The sequence below is a fragment of the Cupressus sempervirens genome, chromosome 4 (assembly GCF_028749045.1).
Source record: "Cupressus sempervirens isolate cs-2001-9-10 chromosome 4, ASM2874904v1, whole genome shotgun sequence".
NCBI classification, from domain to species: Eukaryota; Viridiplantae; Streptophyta; class Pinopsida; order Cupressales; family Cupressaceae; genus Cupressus; species Cupressus sempervirens.
The window spans coordinates 262325313-262340594 of record NC_143121.1 but is presented as its reverse complement, the minus strand read 5'-3'; the positions used below and the strand labels follow the sequence as shown (position 1 = coordinate 262340594).

Sequence of the window (15282 nt, the reverse complement as noted above, 5' to 3'; positions counted from 1 at the left end):
CTAATTCTATATTTATTTTTGACATTTTCTTTCATCTTCATAATATATCACATGATGGAATATACAATAAAAAACCAAAAATTCATTTCCAATAAAAAACGAAATATTCATATAATGTAAAGAACTATTTCGATTAACCATAATCTATTGATATTAAAAAGCTAAATACTAATATTGACCTTTACCGTTCAGTTCTCAATTCAAATAATTCTCTGTCTAATAGATAACACTTCCCCACATAAATAAGAATGACAACAATCCATTGTTTTCACATAAGTAATGTACAATAAGAATACAACGGTCCGTTCTTCAATCGAAATCTACAATCTGAACGGTCTCCAGAGATGCCTCTCCAACCAATTTCTGATCTTCCTTTTGTAATAATTCTTGATCAACGTTTCCCTGACTGCAGCTTTAATACCCTGTGGCTTCTCCACAAACCCTGAAAAAAAGAGTGTCTTGGCAAGCCCGTCCCACATCTTAACCACATATTCATCCGTTATCATCATGCTCTGCCGATCAATAACGTTGCATTCTCTCAGCAGACATACGTCATCTGGTGTCTCGATCAGCATGTTCATCAACTCCACGTAGTGTGTCACATTTTTAGGGCGAGTGGGATCATTGAATTCAAGAGCGAGCAAATTCCTCATCACCACATCAGTGTAGGGGTCTGATATTACAATCTTGGGAAGAAAAATAGTGTAAGAATCCTTTTCAAATCTTATTATACCAGGCACATTGGCCAAGGGTTTGAACTTTATCCCTACCTTGACAAGCTCTTTTGTGTTGTATCTATCAAGGAAGTCTCCACGGCCTTGTTTTGCCGGGTGAGGAAAGATGAAACCAAAGGCAGCAGCAACCATGTTATCAAAAGATTTCCAAGTGCGCTCATACCATGTATGATTCTTAGGGTTATATTCCCCCTCTTGTTGTTGTGGTTTATGGGTATGCAAGAAGGATGAGACATATTTGTGCACGCAGGCTAACAGATGAGGTTCATCTTCATAACCTAACTTCAGACTATGAGAGAATTGAAAACATGAGAGATGAGGAATATGAGAATTGAGACAAGACTCAAGTGTCTTGTTGTGTAGAGTACTGTCTATTTCAAAGAGAAGAGAAAGGGGCATCTGATTTTCCAACTTCATAATATCACATCTGATGCTTGTAAGTGTAGGCTGAGGAATTTCATTGTTTCTTTGACTTACCTCCCCTTGAAGATCATGGAGCCCATTTTTGAGAACTTGGTAGAGAAAAAAGCCATCCATCATCATGCTCGCACCAAATTTTTCTCTGTCGTCGATCTTCTGAATCTTGTAGAACTCCTGAAATTCTGAGGCCATCTCTTTTACATGGTCGAAGAAGTATTGGAGGAGAGTGGGCCTATCTTTTGTTGCATCTTTTGCAGAGTTGAGCTTGTAAAAATCCATGACTTCTTCATTTAGAGAGCTGTGGTGGTATGGTCCAAGAGACACCATTTGAGGAACATATGCCTCTCTATTGGCTTTAACCAGAGCTTTGGGCACTTTCAGGCTCCTTATAGTAGCACTTTCCTCATGCTCATGGACCTCCACAACCACACTTGCAGAAGCTTGCTGTTCCTCTTCAGGGTCAGATAAATTTGGTTCCAACATAGAGAATTGTATAAAGAATTTTAAGAAAATGGGTTTTTAATAATATTAGGGTTGGTATGCAAGTTATAAGTGGGTTTGTGCTTTTCTTGTGTCGCAAGAAAGTGACACTGCCTTACTTCACTAGGTTAACAGATTCTGCAGAGAATAGAGAAACAAGGCAATATTATCCTAGTGGGCATTACCTCCTGTGCAAGGCAGATTGAACTTGAGGAAAGTAATGTCGATTCGAAGAGAATTGCATTCCTCTGATGGTGATGTGAATAGGTTTTTATAAAGGAAGAAATCTGTGAACAGAAATACTCCTTCCCATTAGACTGGTTTTTAGCACGAAATTGAAGGGAATTCCAAGACCAACTGACAAGATAAGAAGAGAGAGAAGAAGAGTCATTAGACGTTGATGGTTACGTTTCAGAATCTAATCCTTGTATCGTTACATCTTCTGCCACATCGATACCAAGAACCGACACTATCTTCTTCTAAATCCCATCTTTTCTTCAGCCAACGCTTCTCACTCACTGATTGCATTGCGGGGGTCATAGATTCTCTATATATTTATTAGAAAATCTAAAATAGTTAATGAGATATTTGCTAGAATGCATCGTAGGCGATTAATCTTTTGAGCTCGGGGTGAGCTTGATTTGTTTTGTGAAAAAGGCAAGGAATAAATAAGTTTTGAGGAATAAATGTCAAAAAGTTATAAGGGACGATTCCAGCTGAAAATAAAGTATATAATGTAAATTTTAATCTGTAATGTTAGTTTTTTTAAAATTTACTGTCACTAACAAACAATGTCAGTATATGACTATATTTTTTTACAATATTTTTAAAACTTCTTCTTTCATTTTAGATTCTTTTAAGTGGTAGAATATTAACATCCCATTCTATTAAAGTGTTTAACTTGAACTAATTCGAAGACATTATCATTATTGCACTTTCCACTCATGGCATTCCCTATTGTTTCATTTCTTTTTCTTTTTAGTATGAAAGGGACCATCAATAGTCTACTATCTCACAATTGTCACTCCCTTAGTTACATCCCTATTTCTAAATTTCCTTTGAGAGGTTTCCCTTGTGTAACATCCGCTTTCCCATCCACCTCCTTTTTCTTAGATTTAGTTCCAAATTGCATCTATCCCATTTATGAATATTCTTCTTCTTGAGTCTTATTGGTTTTTCTAGATAAGGTGCAAATGCAAATCTGAAGAAGGCTTAATTTCCATTGAGATTTTTTAAGCCCTTTATCCTGATTATTTTCTTTTCCTTGCACATCATACTAACTATTATCGAGATTCTCTTTCTCCATTTTCAGAAATTATTACAAAAGCAAGATCAGAAATTGGTTGGATAGGCATTTCTCGGGACTAAGATTTTAGACGATTGAAGAGCAGGTCAGGATGGAATTGTATCATCATTGTACACTATTGTAATGGAATTGTGGGAAATCTCACTTTCGACAGCTCTGCAGTGGTCTATGCAATAGAATGAAGTGCATAGATGCACTGTTGCTACTGCAAGGGATTGGAATCTCTGTTGAAACACCACATTGGGTGTTCATGTTGAGCTCTCACCGGAGAGGCGAAAAGTACAAAAGAAATTAAAAGAAAAATTATATATATGTATCTTATGTGGGTCTGAAAACATTATAAAATTTGGAATAGGAGTAGTCTATTCTAATAACAAGTATTTTTACAAATGGATAAAAGTTCATTTTGAGGCTAAAATGGAAAAAATGTATTCTTATTCCCCATTCCAATTCCATGCACAATAAAAATCATATTCTAATATTCAATGACTATTCCGATTGTATTCCATCAACAAATATATACAATTTATGATTACATGTGACTATTCATATTTTTTATTAACAAAAACTATGTTATCAAAGGATAAAAACCCTAAACAATTAAAAAGTTAAAAAAGGGGATAGTATTACAAGCATCAATCCAAAAATAGGGAAAGCATGGTCTAGTTAGTAGAAAATATTTTTTAAAAATCCTCATTAATATTGGACACCTTGTTAATCATAGGATCTATTTGTGTAACTCTTTCCTTTCTTATTAGTTTTGGAAAGATAGAAAATAAATTTGAACCAGCATCTTATTTAGTTCTTTGTTAATTTGACTTATAGCTCCCAACTAATAATAAAACTAAATCTTTGTCCAATCAATGTAAAATATTTTTCTTATCATTCAACCTCTTTGGACTTTCCCAACTTGTTTCAATAGATGAACTATAACTACAACTATCAATCTATCATTAATTATTAGAATTTCGTTCTTTAAGGCCTCATTTATCTATTCATGATCATTTTAAAGATTCTCAACCCCCTTTGACAATTTTTAGTTCATGAGAAGTAGCTTATTCACATTCTCATTATGAGGGGTATAAAGCCCTCTATCTTTGATTAAATTTAACACAAACACAATCCACATTAGGAGAAAGTAATATCCATTCATATTAGATCACTAGTTATTTCCCAAATTAATAAATTTAGTCTCACTAGTTTTAGGTGAAACCATTCTACCTCAATTTGCACAATATGTGTCAAAAAAAAACAAGCTATACATATAGGCCAATACTTGTCTCTCATTCATAGTAATTCCAATGTTTTTAATATTTATTTATAAAATTAGTTAAACTAAAATAAAAATAATACAATCAATGCACTAAAGGCCATATGAAAGAGTAGAAATAAAATACTATAAAATTATAAAGGCGTCTTTAGCTTTATTTGCAACATGCTTTGATAAATAAATTATAATGCAAATATTATTAAATGAAGAACAGAAAAAAAAATACTCTAATAAAAAAAAATAAAAGAAGAGTTTTTTTTTCCTTTATTTTTTATGTGAGTTTTAGTTTTCTTCCTTTTTTTTTTCTCACTTGTGTGTTTGTTTCACACTGTGCATCTATGCCCCTTCCTTCTTCTACATGTTTCCCTTCCCTTGTGCCATTATTGTGCCTTTTCATTGGAGTTGGTTGTTGGATTTGGCTTTATTTAATATAGATAAGTTATGATGGCCTTAGATGTCCCTAATTGTATGAGTGATGGGAAAATATTGTAGAAAGCAATATTAAAGATAAAAGTAAAAATGATGATAGTAGAGATGAAATTAGTAAACATGATTGAAATAAAATGGTCATAGCAGAAACAATTCATACAAAATTGTTCTTACAGAGGATTCTAAGACTATTTGTCTCATTTCTATTAAGTTCAATGGAAAGTTAATGAAACCAATGCAAAGTAGAAGAATTTTGAGGGAAACCTCCAATGGTACTAGAGGATGTGGAAGAGTCAACCCTAAAAAAATTGAAGAAGGAGATGGTAAGGCCCCTCTAGATATTTGTAAAACCCTTCATCTCTCTCCAAACAAAGATATGGAGACTACTATTAGAAATGAGAGGACAAGGTTAAGAAATGTTTCTCTTTTTTTTATTGCTATTGATTTAAAATTTTAACATTCAAGAAGATTTTTTGATGAATGCATAAATATTGTATGTTGATCCAAGTTATGTATTTATATTAGTTTTTGTAGAATTATTTAAAGAAGATTTAATGTTATTTTCCTTAAAAACCATACCATGCAAGAAAAAGTGCTTGTTCTAGAATATAGGGGAAACAATTTTAGGGCCTTCCCTAGGTCAAATGATGGAAAATTTGAATAGGTGATGGCAAGATCCTCACCTCAAGTTAGAAATAATTAATCTCCAACTTGATATTTGGCCCTTTTTTCCTTAGATGCTAAAGAAACTAGATTTGGTGTTGAAGTAGAGGAATCTAAAATCACTCTATCACAAAGTAGATTTTCCTAAGAGGTATCTCTAAAATCATATGAATCCATCTTTTAATGGAAGGTTAACTTACTAAGAAACCAAAATGCTTTCTTTCTAATGTAGAAGCATCCTTGGGCTAATGGCAATCTCGCATCCTCCAAAAGATATTATATTGTCTTTTGTTTTCCTATTATCTATCTGACATTTTGATTCAAAAAACACTTGTTTTTCCTTTCTAGATTATGCGAGATTGGCTTTATATTGTGGACTTATCATAGATCATTATTCTAAGTATTTTAATATCATCTTTGGTACTATGATAAGGTGTGGACCTTTATCTAAGGTTGCAAAAGGTATTATGATGGATTCTATATATGTTCATTAGATAATTAAGGGTTAATCTTATCGTGTATAATAGATATGGGTTGGATCATGGTGTGCCAAACTATACCCTTAAGTGGTAGTATAAAATTAGCAAATCTAGTTTATGTCAAACTGAAATGCAATTTTCAAACTAGTTATGTAGTTTACATTAAAAAGTGGTAAGAATATAATATGTAGGAATTTAAGTGTAATTTCCAAACTAATAGATTTTATCTAAAATTAATTTAATCTAATTAGTCAAAAATTTGTATTTAATTTGGTAGTACAAATATTCTAAAACAAAAATAAGAAGTAGATGTGTGTTTGACCACCTTAATTACAATCAAATAATAATATTTTTTATGGGATTCTAGACTATAAGAAGTAGACTCATTCCTAGATGTGACACATATTTTTTATTGCTTTTATTCCAAGAAAATGATAAATTATGAATTTTATAGTATAATATTTTCAAAACAAAGGCTCATGTCTAACTACCTTATTTGTTTAAAAATATTACAAAATTTAATTTATTTTTTATTATTTATTGCAGTAGGCAAAACATTGAATGTGACATTCTACATCCTTCATATTTCAAAGTATTTTTTTATTTGAAACTTATAATTATTTTGCAATTAGTGTGTAAATACACACCTTATAGGTATCTTCATTTAAAAATATGTAATAAATACTTATTGAACTACTATTTTGACAACAATTATATCATTACAAAGTTTAGAACATCCTCAAGGAACCATTTTCATTTCAACGAATTCAGAGAGGTTAAAATTCATCAAATACCTCCTCCAAGTTTCAAGTAACCTAAAAGGTGCCAAATCACATTTTTATAGTTAACCATTTAGGCTTGGTAGTTATACCTAATTATAGCTAATTAGATACCCAATATATTCAACATCATATTAGGTTTCATACCTAATGCATCACATAACAAAAACATCAGTTACCCAAAAAAACTTGTTCACATGAACTATTTTGAAAAGGTGTGTTAGTTATATAATACATATTGTATCACTATTATAATATATATTAAATTATTAATATATTATATACTATAATATATTTTATAATGTATGATTAATCATTATAATATGATTTAAATTATAGTATACATTGTATTATAATATATAATATAGTAATTATATAGTAAATTATTAAATACTAATATTTAATATTAATTATTTAATATATTTTTATTATATATATTAAGTACTATTAAGTAATATTTAATAATTAATAGGATTAGGTAGGTAGGAAGCATGTGGTGGCGCTAAAGTAATGATGGCCAATGAAGATTTTCATGTTAAGGTTGACCCTAAGGAAACATGTGTCAAGATTTACATTTACAAAGACTAGCACTAAAATGATTTACAAAACTGTAAAAGTGGGTTCTTCTATCCTTAAAAGATAAAAGGAAATGCTTTGTGTGGCATCATGCCACAAAATCTTTAAAAAATTGTTTAGGTGGATCTTATTATTAAAAAAACTTGTTGCTAACAAACTCTATCAATATGGTCTTACTCCCATGTTTTATTCTTTGTGTTGTGTGCCTAAAACCTTTGAGCAAATTTTATTTGAATCCAAGTATGCAATAATGATTTGGTCCTCTTTTTTCTAATGGAAAAAAACCTTTAAAATTTTCATGGATTCATATTATTTCTTCTTTTATCAATTCCTTTGTTCTCAAACTTAATAAATTTTGGTATGTCTTTTCTAATGAAGCCTTATGGTTCATCTGGAAGAAGTAAAATGAAGATATTTTTGAGGAATTGAAGAGGGAGCTTACTAGCATTTCTATTAAACTCACCTATCTACTTGATGATAGAAAATGCATGATGTTGAGACACTTCATCACTAAGGAGAACATTAATGTGGGTGAAAAGAACAAGGAGATTTAAATGAACCGAGCCCCTGATGCACCTTTGGGGAGTAATTGTTGAGATAACCCTATTTGATCAACTAGTCAATGTTGATGAATTTGAATGCAATAATAGTATTATTGGAGCTTGTAATTATTTTAGATCTAAATAATTTCTCTTGCATGCTTCCTTTTGGATATTTTTGAAACATATTTTGTAATGTGAAGTTGCATATGTAAAACCCATGAAAGACAACTAATCTAAACTCTAACTGTTGATTTTCAACAATAGAAATGCGTTTTAGTTTCTTAGGATCTTTTTGAACATCTGATACAAATTTGTAGAAATCTTCTCAATATTTAATAAAAATAAAATAAAAGAAGAATAAATAAAATCAAGTTAACAAAGGTACATGTAACATAAGATATGCAAAGATAAAAGGATCCACAAGTGTTACAATAAATGTGGGAGATTAATTTAGATTATTATTTACGTATAATTATCTTAAAATCCTATAAACTTGAAGTTTATTCTTTAAAAAAAAAAATTAAAAATGAATACAAGCGAATAAGAAAAAGTTAGAAAAACTTCCACAAATGAATATAAAGGACGTGGATATCTAGGGAATGTATAAGTTTCATAGAAAATGTGAGGGTACCAAAATTAAAAGTAAAAATTGCAAAATAGAAATGTGGCACTCAATACATCAGTACACCAAAGAAACTTACAAACATTAAAATACAAATGTTCTTAAAATTACTCCAAAACCAACAAAATAGAAGGTAAGAAAAATCTTTAATGTTAAAAAAACTCAATCTTAATGAAAGTGAATAATAATATATCAAAATTGACATAATATAATGGAAAGAATAAAAGAAAGGACTCTTACTACAAGAAGAACCTATCAAATATTGCATAGAAGTGATAAGCCAAAGCAAAAAAACCATGGGAAAAGAAATGGTTCTATCATATGCTCACAAATGATATATGCACAAACAACAAGCATGATGAGACCTAGAATACATCCAAGAATGTCACCTCTATAAATATTTTTACAAAGGGACTCCAAAAGAAAATATTAATGTGACATGAGGTTTCTATTAGATGTAAAAAACAATATGGACATCAAGTTTTAATTGAATGAAATAATTATATGTATAAAGTATGCTTCAAATGCAAAACAATCAAATGGTGGACTCTCTTTTCTTGTATGATGTTATTAAATTTGACAACATTTAAGTTTTATATATGTCAATTTATTTCTATAAGCCTTTTTTAATTGAATTTCCAAATTTGACATTTAAATATTATATTGAATAATGAAACCAAACACTTTGATTGTCATGAGAAGAGGTTGATTATACAATCTTTAATGTGGAAAATGATTTCTAGTTTCACATGAATATGAACATTTATAATCAAATTAGCTATGATCTAACAAGGATTTGAACCTTGATTTTACGATAAAATAAGTATTATTTAATGCACACACCATATGAAGAAACTGATTAGTTATTTTAAGGTTGTGAAGGAACATTAATTGTATTTAATTTGTTGGACTATCTGACCCAATTGATTGTAGAAAAGAACAATAAATTTAAGAATCATTCATTGAATTAATAAATTAATTTATAACAATAGTACTAAAAAATGAAAAAATATATATGAAAATTCTATAAACATAATCAATTTGAAAAATCTATTATTTAATTCAACAACTCAAAAGACTAATAGAATTTCATACTATAATGCACATCAGTTAACATAATATAAATTATGTTTACAATATCAAATATTATAATAAACATAGTTTTTTAATATAAACATTAATTTCAATGTCCCTTTAATGAAAAGGGTCGAATTGCATAGATGCTAATATATTTGTGTATAAATAATTTGAACAATCGTACATTGAAATTAAAAAATTGCTCTTAACAAAACAATCGTATATAAGAATGTCTCTCATCAAAGTAACTCAAACATCGAATCTGATTCAAACCCCATCTCCACAATTTCAATCAATAATTTGTGAAATTACAATCGTCCATTTTCTACTGATGAAACAGAAACACACGTTCATGGAATATAATTGTGCTATCAAAATCAACAATAATTGTGCTTTGGGTTTAACTGTGGAGGAAACTCCGTAGTTAAGCGCGCTCAGGCTGGAGTAGTACTAGGATGGGTGACCTCCCAGGAAGTCCCGGTGCTTCACCCTTGTGAGCATCACCTAGATCCAATGAGTGCTAAGTGTTCCATTTATTCTCATGAGAGATGGATTCATGTTGAATCACTACTCATGAAACATGAGTCATCGAGTTTGACTCAAAATCACACAGTTAAATCCTAATATTCACATCACAATTTGACTAGCTGTGGAAATCATCTCCTACTTATCAATTGATGAGCTTAAGGGGCTTTCTAATGAATGGTTCATAAGGCACAACACTTGGTGAAGGTTTTGCAAATGGGGTTGCAAGCTTTGGGTTTAACTGTGGAGGAAACTCCGTAGTTAAGCGTGCTCAGGCTGGAGTAGTACTGGGATGGGTGACCTCCCGGGAAGTCCCGGTGCTTCACCCTTGTAAGCATCACCTAGATCCAATGAGTGCTAAGTGTTCCATTTATTCTCATGAGAGATGGATTCATGTTGAATCACTACTAATGAAACATGAGTCATCGAGTTTGACTCAAAATCACACAGTTAAATTCTGATATTCACATCACAATTTGACTAGCTGTGGAAATCATCTCCTACTTATCAATTGATGAGCTTAAGGGGCTTTCTAATGAATGGTTCATAAGGCACAACACTTGGTGAAGGTTTTGCAAATGGGTTGCAAGCTTTGGGTTTAACTGTGGAGGAAACTCCGTAGTTAAGCGTGCTCAGGCTAGAGTAGTACTGGGATGGGTGACCTCCCGGGAAGTCCCGGTGCTTCACCCTTGTGAGCATCACCTAGATCCAATGAGTGCTAAGTGTTCCATTTATTCTCATGAGAGATGGATTCATGTTGAATCACTACTCATGAAACATGATTCATCGAGTTTGACTCAAAATCACACAGTTAAATCCTGATATTCACATCACAACAATAATATTGTTAACTATGAAAATTGTACGTCTACAAGCATACAGAAATTAATAGTATACATATTTGGGGTTGTGTATGGTTAACGAAAGACATTCAATAGTGGCTATAGTAACTTGGTGCGTCAATTAATGTATTAAAAGATGTTAAAATTTTGAGATTTTTTTTATGGAACTTAATTGTTTAGGTTAAGTATTCAGCATTCTAATAAAGATGTATCAATAATTCTTCATTCAATTATTAATAGTAGCTTACATAATATCTAGTAGTACTTTATAAATTTTCAATAGTAATTCATAAATCACAAGTAAGGGTGCACAATGAGTCAATCATGAATCAAAATAAGACAAAAAGTCAAGAAAAGATCAACTATAGTATATAATGATCTAGCACTATGAGTGAAGCATTATTAGACCTCAATTTAGGTCACTACTAGAAATCTTCCCTTAAGATTTCTTTTGACATTTGACAAAAGCAAAATAGATGTGTGCAGCAATGAGAGTAGGTCTAGAAATTTTCCTGCTTGATTTTAGATTCTAAAAATCCATCTAGAAATAATGGTTGAGGCATTGGTAACAGAGCATGAAGCTTAGTCATGCAAAGTGTCATAGTAGCGGCACAAGTGAGGCCAATCTTCAATCACAAATTAAGAAAAATATTAAGCTTAGAAAAGATAAGTCAACTTTTACTATTTAACACTTTTTTTCTAAGAATCAAACATTAGTATAAACATTAGTATATGATGTTTAAATGCCTAGCCAAGTGACAGCATTTGAGGAATGTGCTTCTTAATACTTACATTAATCATGGGCCACAACATCGACATGTTTTTGTTGTCAATTTTCAGAGGTTTCTCTATCTTCACCAGAAAACCTTCGACCTTCACAATCCATTCATTGGGAATAAACTCTTGCACTTCACTTGCAGCTCCTTCGATCAAGAATGACCAAAATGAAAAGATTCTTGAGTTCAATAAAGCTATTCAAGAGCTTAACTCTTGAATTTGGTACAAATTCCCATACAACTTATGTAATAAGAGGTTGTATCCATTACCTGCGACCTAAGGAAGTGTCAGGCTGGTAATTTACCTTTTCTGGGTAAAATTTTAATAGCGATGAAATAAAACTCTTCACATCACTAATAGCCAGGCTTTAATCACTGCATGTAGGAATAAAGTTGAATTTTGAAGTATTTCATTCGATTAGTCCTCTAAAGTGTAGTAATCTGTGATTATTCTTTGATTTGATTTGATCTAGATTTGGTATAGGATGGCAAAGCATTCGAAGAGTCATATCTATGAAGAGAGCATAATCTTGTAATTACTTCCTATAAAAAATTTAGGCCCACGAATTTTAATTATCCATATCATCTTTTCTATTTCGTCTTTTACTTTTTACAAAGTCTTACTAATATATATATATATATATATATATATATATATATATATATATATATATATATATATATATTACGCCGAGAGTAATCGTTGTCAAGGCGCCTATTTTAATTTAATCCCAAGGTTATTTTAATCGCAGTTGGGATTTATGAAAATAGGCGCCTCGAGAACGATTACTCTCGATATAATATATATAGGTATATATAAGCTATTCATAGTCGTGGTGCAATAAGAAAAACATTTACTTTTTATTTATATTTTGATAAGGTTATTATAAAATTGTTAATTAATTTTTAATTATAGTTGTATAAAATTACTATAAAATTATGCTTCAAAACATTTTTTTTAAATTTAATATATGGAGTTTAATTTAGATTTTAAAAAAATATTTTATTTTTGGGAATTTCTAATGTAAAATGTTATAGTCAAGCATAGATATATGGTTAGGGACAAAGTTACCATTACCATTAATGTTAACCTTAGGGATAGAATTAGGGTTAGGGTTAGCATTAGGGTTAGGGTTGTAGTTAGGGCTAGGGTTTGAGTTATGGTTAAGGTTAGAATTAGAGTTATGGTTATGGTTATTGTTAGAGTTATTGTTAAGGTTCAAATTAGAGTTATGTTTATGGTTAAGGTTAGGGTTAGGGTTAGGGTTAGGGTTTGAGTCAAGGTTAAGGTTAGAGTTAGGGTTAGGTTTTGAGTCAAGATTAAAGTTAGGGTTAGGGTTAGGGTTAGAGTCCAATTATGGTAGAGTTAGATTTAGGGCTAGAGTTAGGGGTAGAGTTATGTTTATTGTTAAGGTTAGGGTTAGAGTTATGCTCATGGTTAAGGTTAGGGTTAGAGTTATGGTTATAGTTATGGTTAGGGTTAAGGTTATTGTAGGGCTCGGGTTAGGGCTTGAGTAGGGGTTAAGGTTAGAGTTAGGATTAGGGTTAGGGTTAGGGTTAGAGTCCAATTATGGTAGAGTTAGATTTAGGGTTAGAGTTATGGTTATGGTTTGGGTTAGGGTTATAATAGGGCTAGGATTAGGGTTAGGGTTAGGGTTTGAGTTAGGGTTAAGGTTAGAGTTATGGTTAGGATTAGGGTTTGATTCAGGATCAAAGTTAGGGTTAGGGTTATAGTTAGAGTCTAATTATGGTAGAGTTAGATTTAGGGTTAGAGTTAGGGGTAGAGTTATGTTTATGGTTAAGGTTAGTGTTAAGGTTAGGGTTAGGGTTAGAGTTAGAGTTAAGGTTAGGGTTAAGGTTAGAATTAGGGTTAGCCTTAGTGTTAAGGTTAGGGTTAGGGTTAGCATTAGGATTAAAATTAGGGTGAGGGATAGGGTTTGAATTAGAGTTAGGGTTAGGGTTAGGGTTAAAATTGGAGTTGGAGTTAGAATTAGGATTAGGGTTAGAATTAGGGTTACAAATATAGTTAGGATTAGAGTTAGGGTTAGGGTTAGGGTAAGGGTAAGAATTAGGGTGAGGGTTAGAATTAGGGTTACAAATACAATTAGGGTTAGGGTTAGGGTTAGAATAAGAGTTAGGGTTTGAGTTAGAGTTAGAGTTAGAGTTAGAGTTAGAGTTAGAGTTAGAGTTAGATTTAGAATAAGGGTTAGAGTTAGAGTTAGAGTTAGGGTTATATTTAGGGTTAGAATTAGAGTTAGAGTTAGGGTTAGGGTTAGTATTAGGGTTACAATTAGGGTTAGGGTTAGCATTAGGGTTATGTAGTGTATTAGGCTCTGATACCACTATAATGGGCACCCTAGAAATGCCCAAAAACTAAACCAATTGCTGAAATAGATTTTTTAATGCAAACTAAACATGAAATCGATGCTAAAATTATATTAATTCTCAAAATGATGAAATCAAGTACAAAGCAATATATTCCAAAGGCCAAACCCCAAGGGAATGACATCTAGAATGTTACAAGAGAGGTTGAATGTCCCTTGTTTCCAAGAAAGATATGTGATTCACACATCCAAGCTATTATCAAATGTCATTCACAAAAATTTGATCCTCAATAATGAGACTCTCATCGGGCTATTTATCCTTTTCCTTCACCCTTCTAGAAGGAACTAAAACATTAATTAATTGCAAGTGCTAGAAGATTCCTCCTTCCAATAATGAATGCACTCTCTAGAAACTCCTCCCTTGCAATACAATAATTAATTGTGCTTCTAGAAAATTAAATTACTAGAGGCTTTTGTCTTTCCAATATCCCTTGTAATACAATAATTAATTAAATTAATTAAATATAAAGTCACCTTTTAACTTAATTTATTTAATGAATTTATAAGAAATTAATTTAATTTCCTCTTATGCTCCACTTAGACTTTGGAGAACGTAAAGGCTAAAAGATGGGGTCATTACAGTCTGCCCTCCTTGAAATTGCTTGTCCTCAAGCAATTCAGCAACACAATGAACACCAACCCCCACCTAGATCCCAATTGAAGTAGTACCTAACATCCCTGTGGACATTAAACCAACTGCAAATCAGCATCATCAGGACCAACCACATGTCGTACAACCTAGCACCCAATACTTGTGTTGATGGTGTAGAAGTCAAAATGTCACCAAAAGGAAACTCTATAGAAGATCTATGAAATCTCTTCTTCCTAATTGCTACAAAACAAAACTGAATTTTTGTAGATGGTGAAAATAGAGCCCAACTCCACTCAGGTGAGTGATCAACATCAACCTCAAACATCAAATTGTCATAAGACAATGTTGCATCCATGTTGAACATAGTACTATCCCAGAAGTGAGCATCAACACTTTGTTGATCAGTAGTATAATATGACTCTATCACTATATCACTCACCTCATTAGCAATAACAAGTGTACTATCATCAGAGCACACATCTACAACTACATGTATACTGCTAAACTCCTTGTTGGATGGTTCAACTAACACAAAAGTGGCTGTTGATATGACAGTATCCTCGCATTCTCCTAATCCCACTATTTTTGCATCACCATCCTCTAACAAAGCTTCATATGTGGACTCCTAACTAACACCAACAACATAGTCTGGTGGTGTCTCGATCCCGTCTGAAGAATCAACTACCTCCTACACTAGAGCAACATATAAATCTTCAATATTGATGCCCATCTATCTAGCCATAAGCTACAACATCATTTCCATTCACCTATTCTACTCCTGTTGCA

General features: G+C 31.8%; 1 protein-coding gene across 1 annotated transcript; it reads right to left on the bottom strand.

The window, feature by feature from the left end:
- Positions 1 to 239: 239 nt before the first annotated feature.
- LOC149561007 (putative UPF0481 protein At3g02645) lies at positions 240 to 1661 on the bottom strand. The gene has a single exon (XM_089823720.1). The coding sequence runs from the start codon at positions 1635 to 1637 to the stop codon at positions 321 to 323; it is 1317 nt and encodes a 438-aa protein (XP_089679846.1). The 5' UTR covers positions 1638 to 1661; the 3' UTR covers positions 240 to 320.
- Positions 1662 to 15282: the final 13621 nt, after the last annotated feature.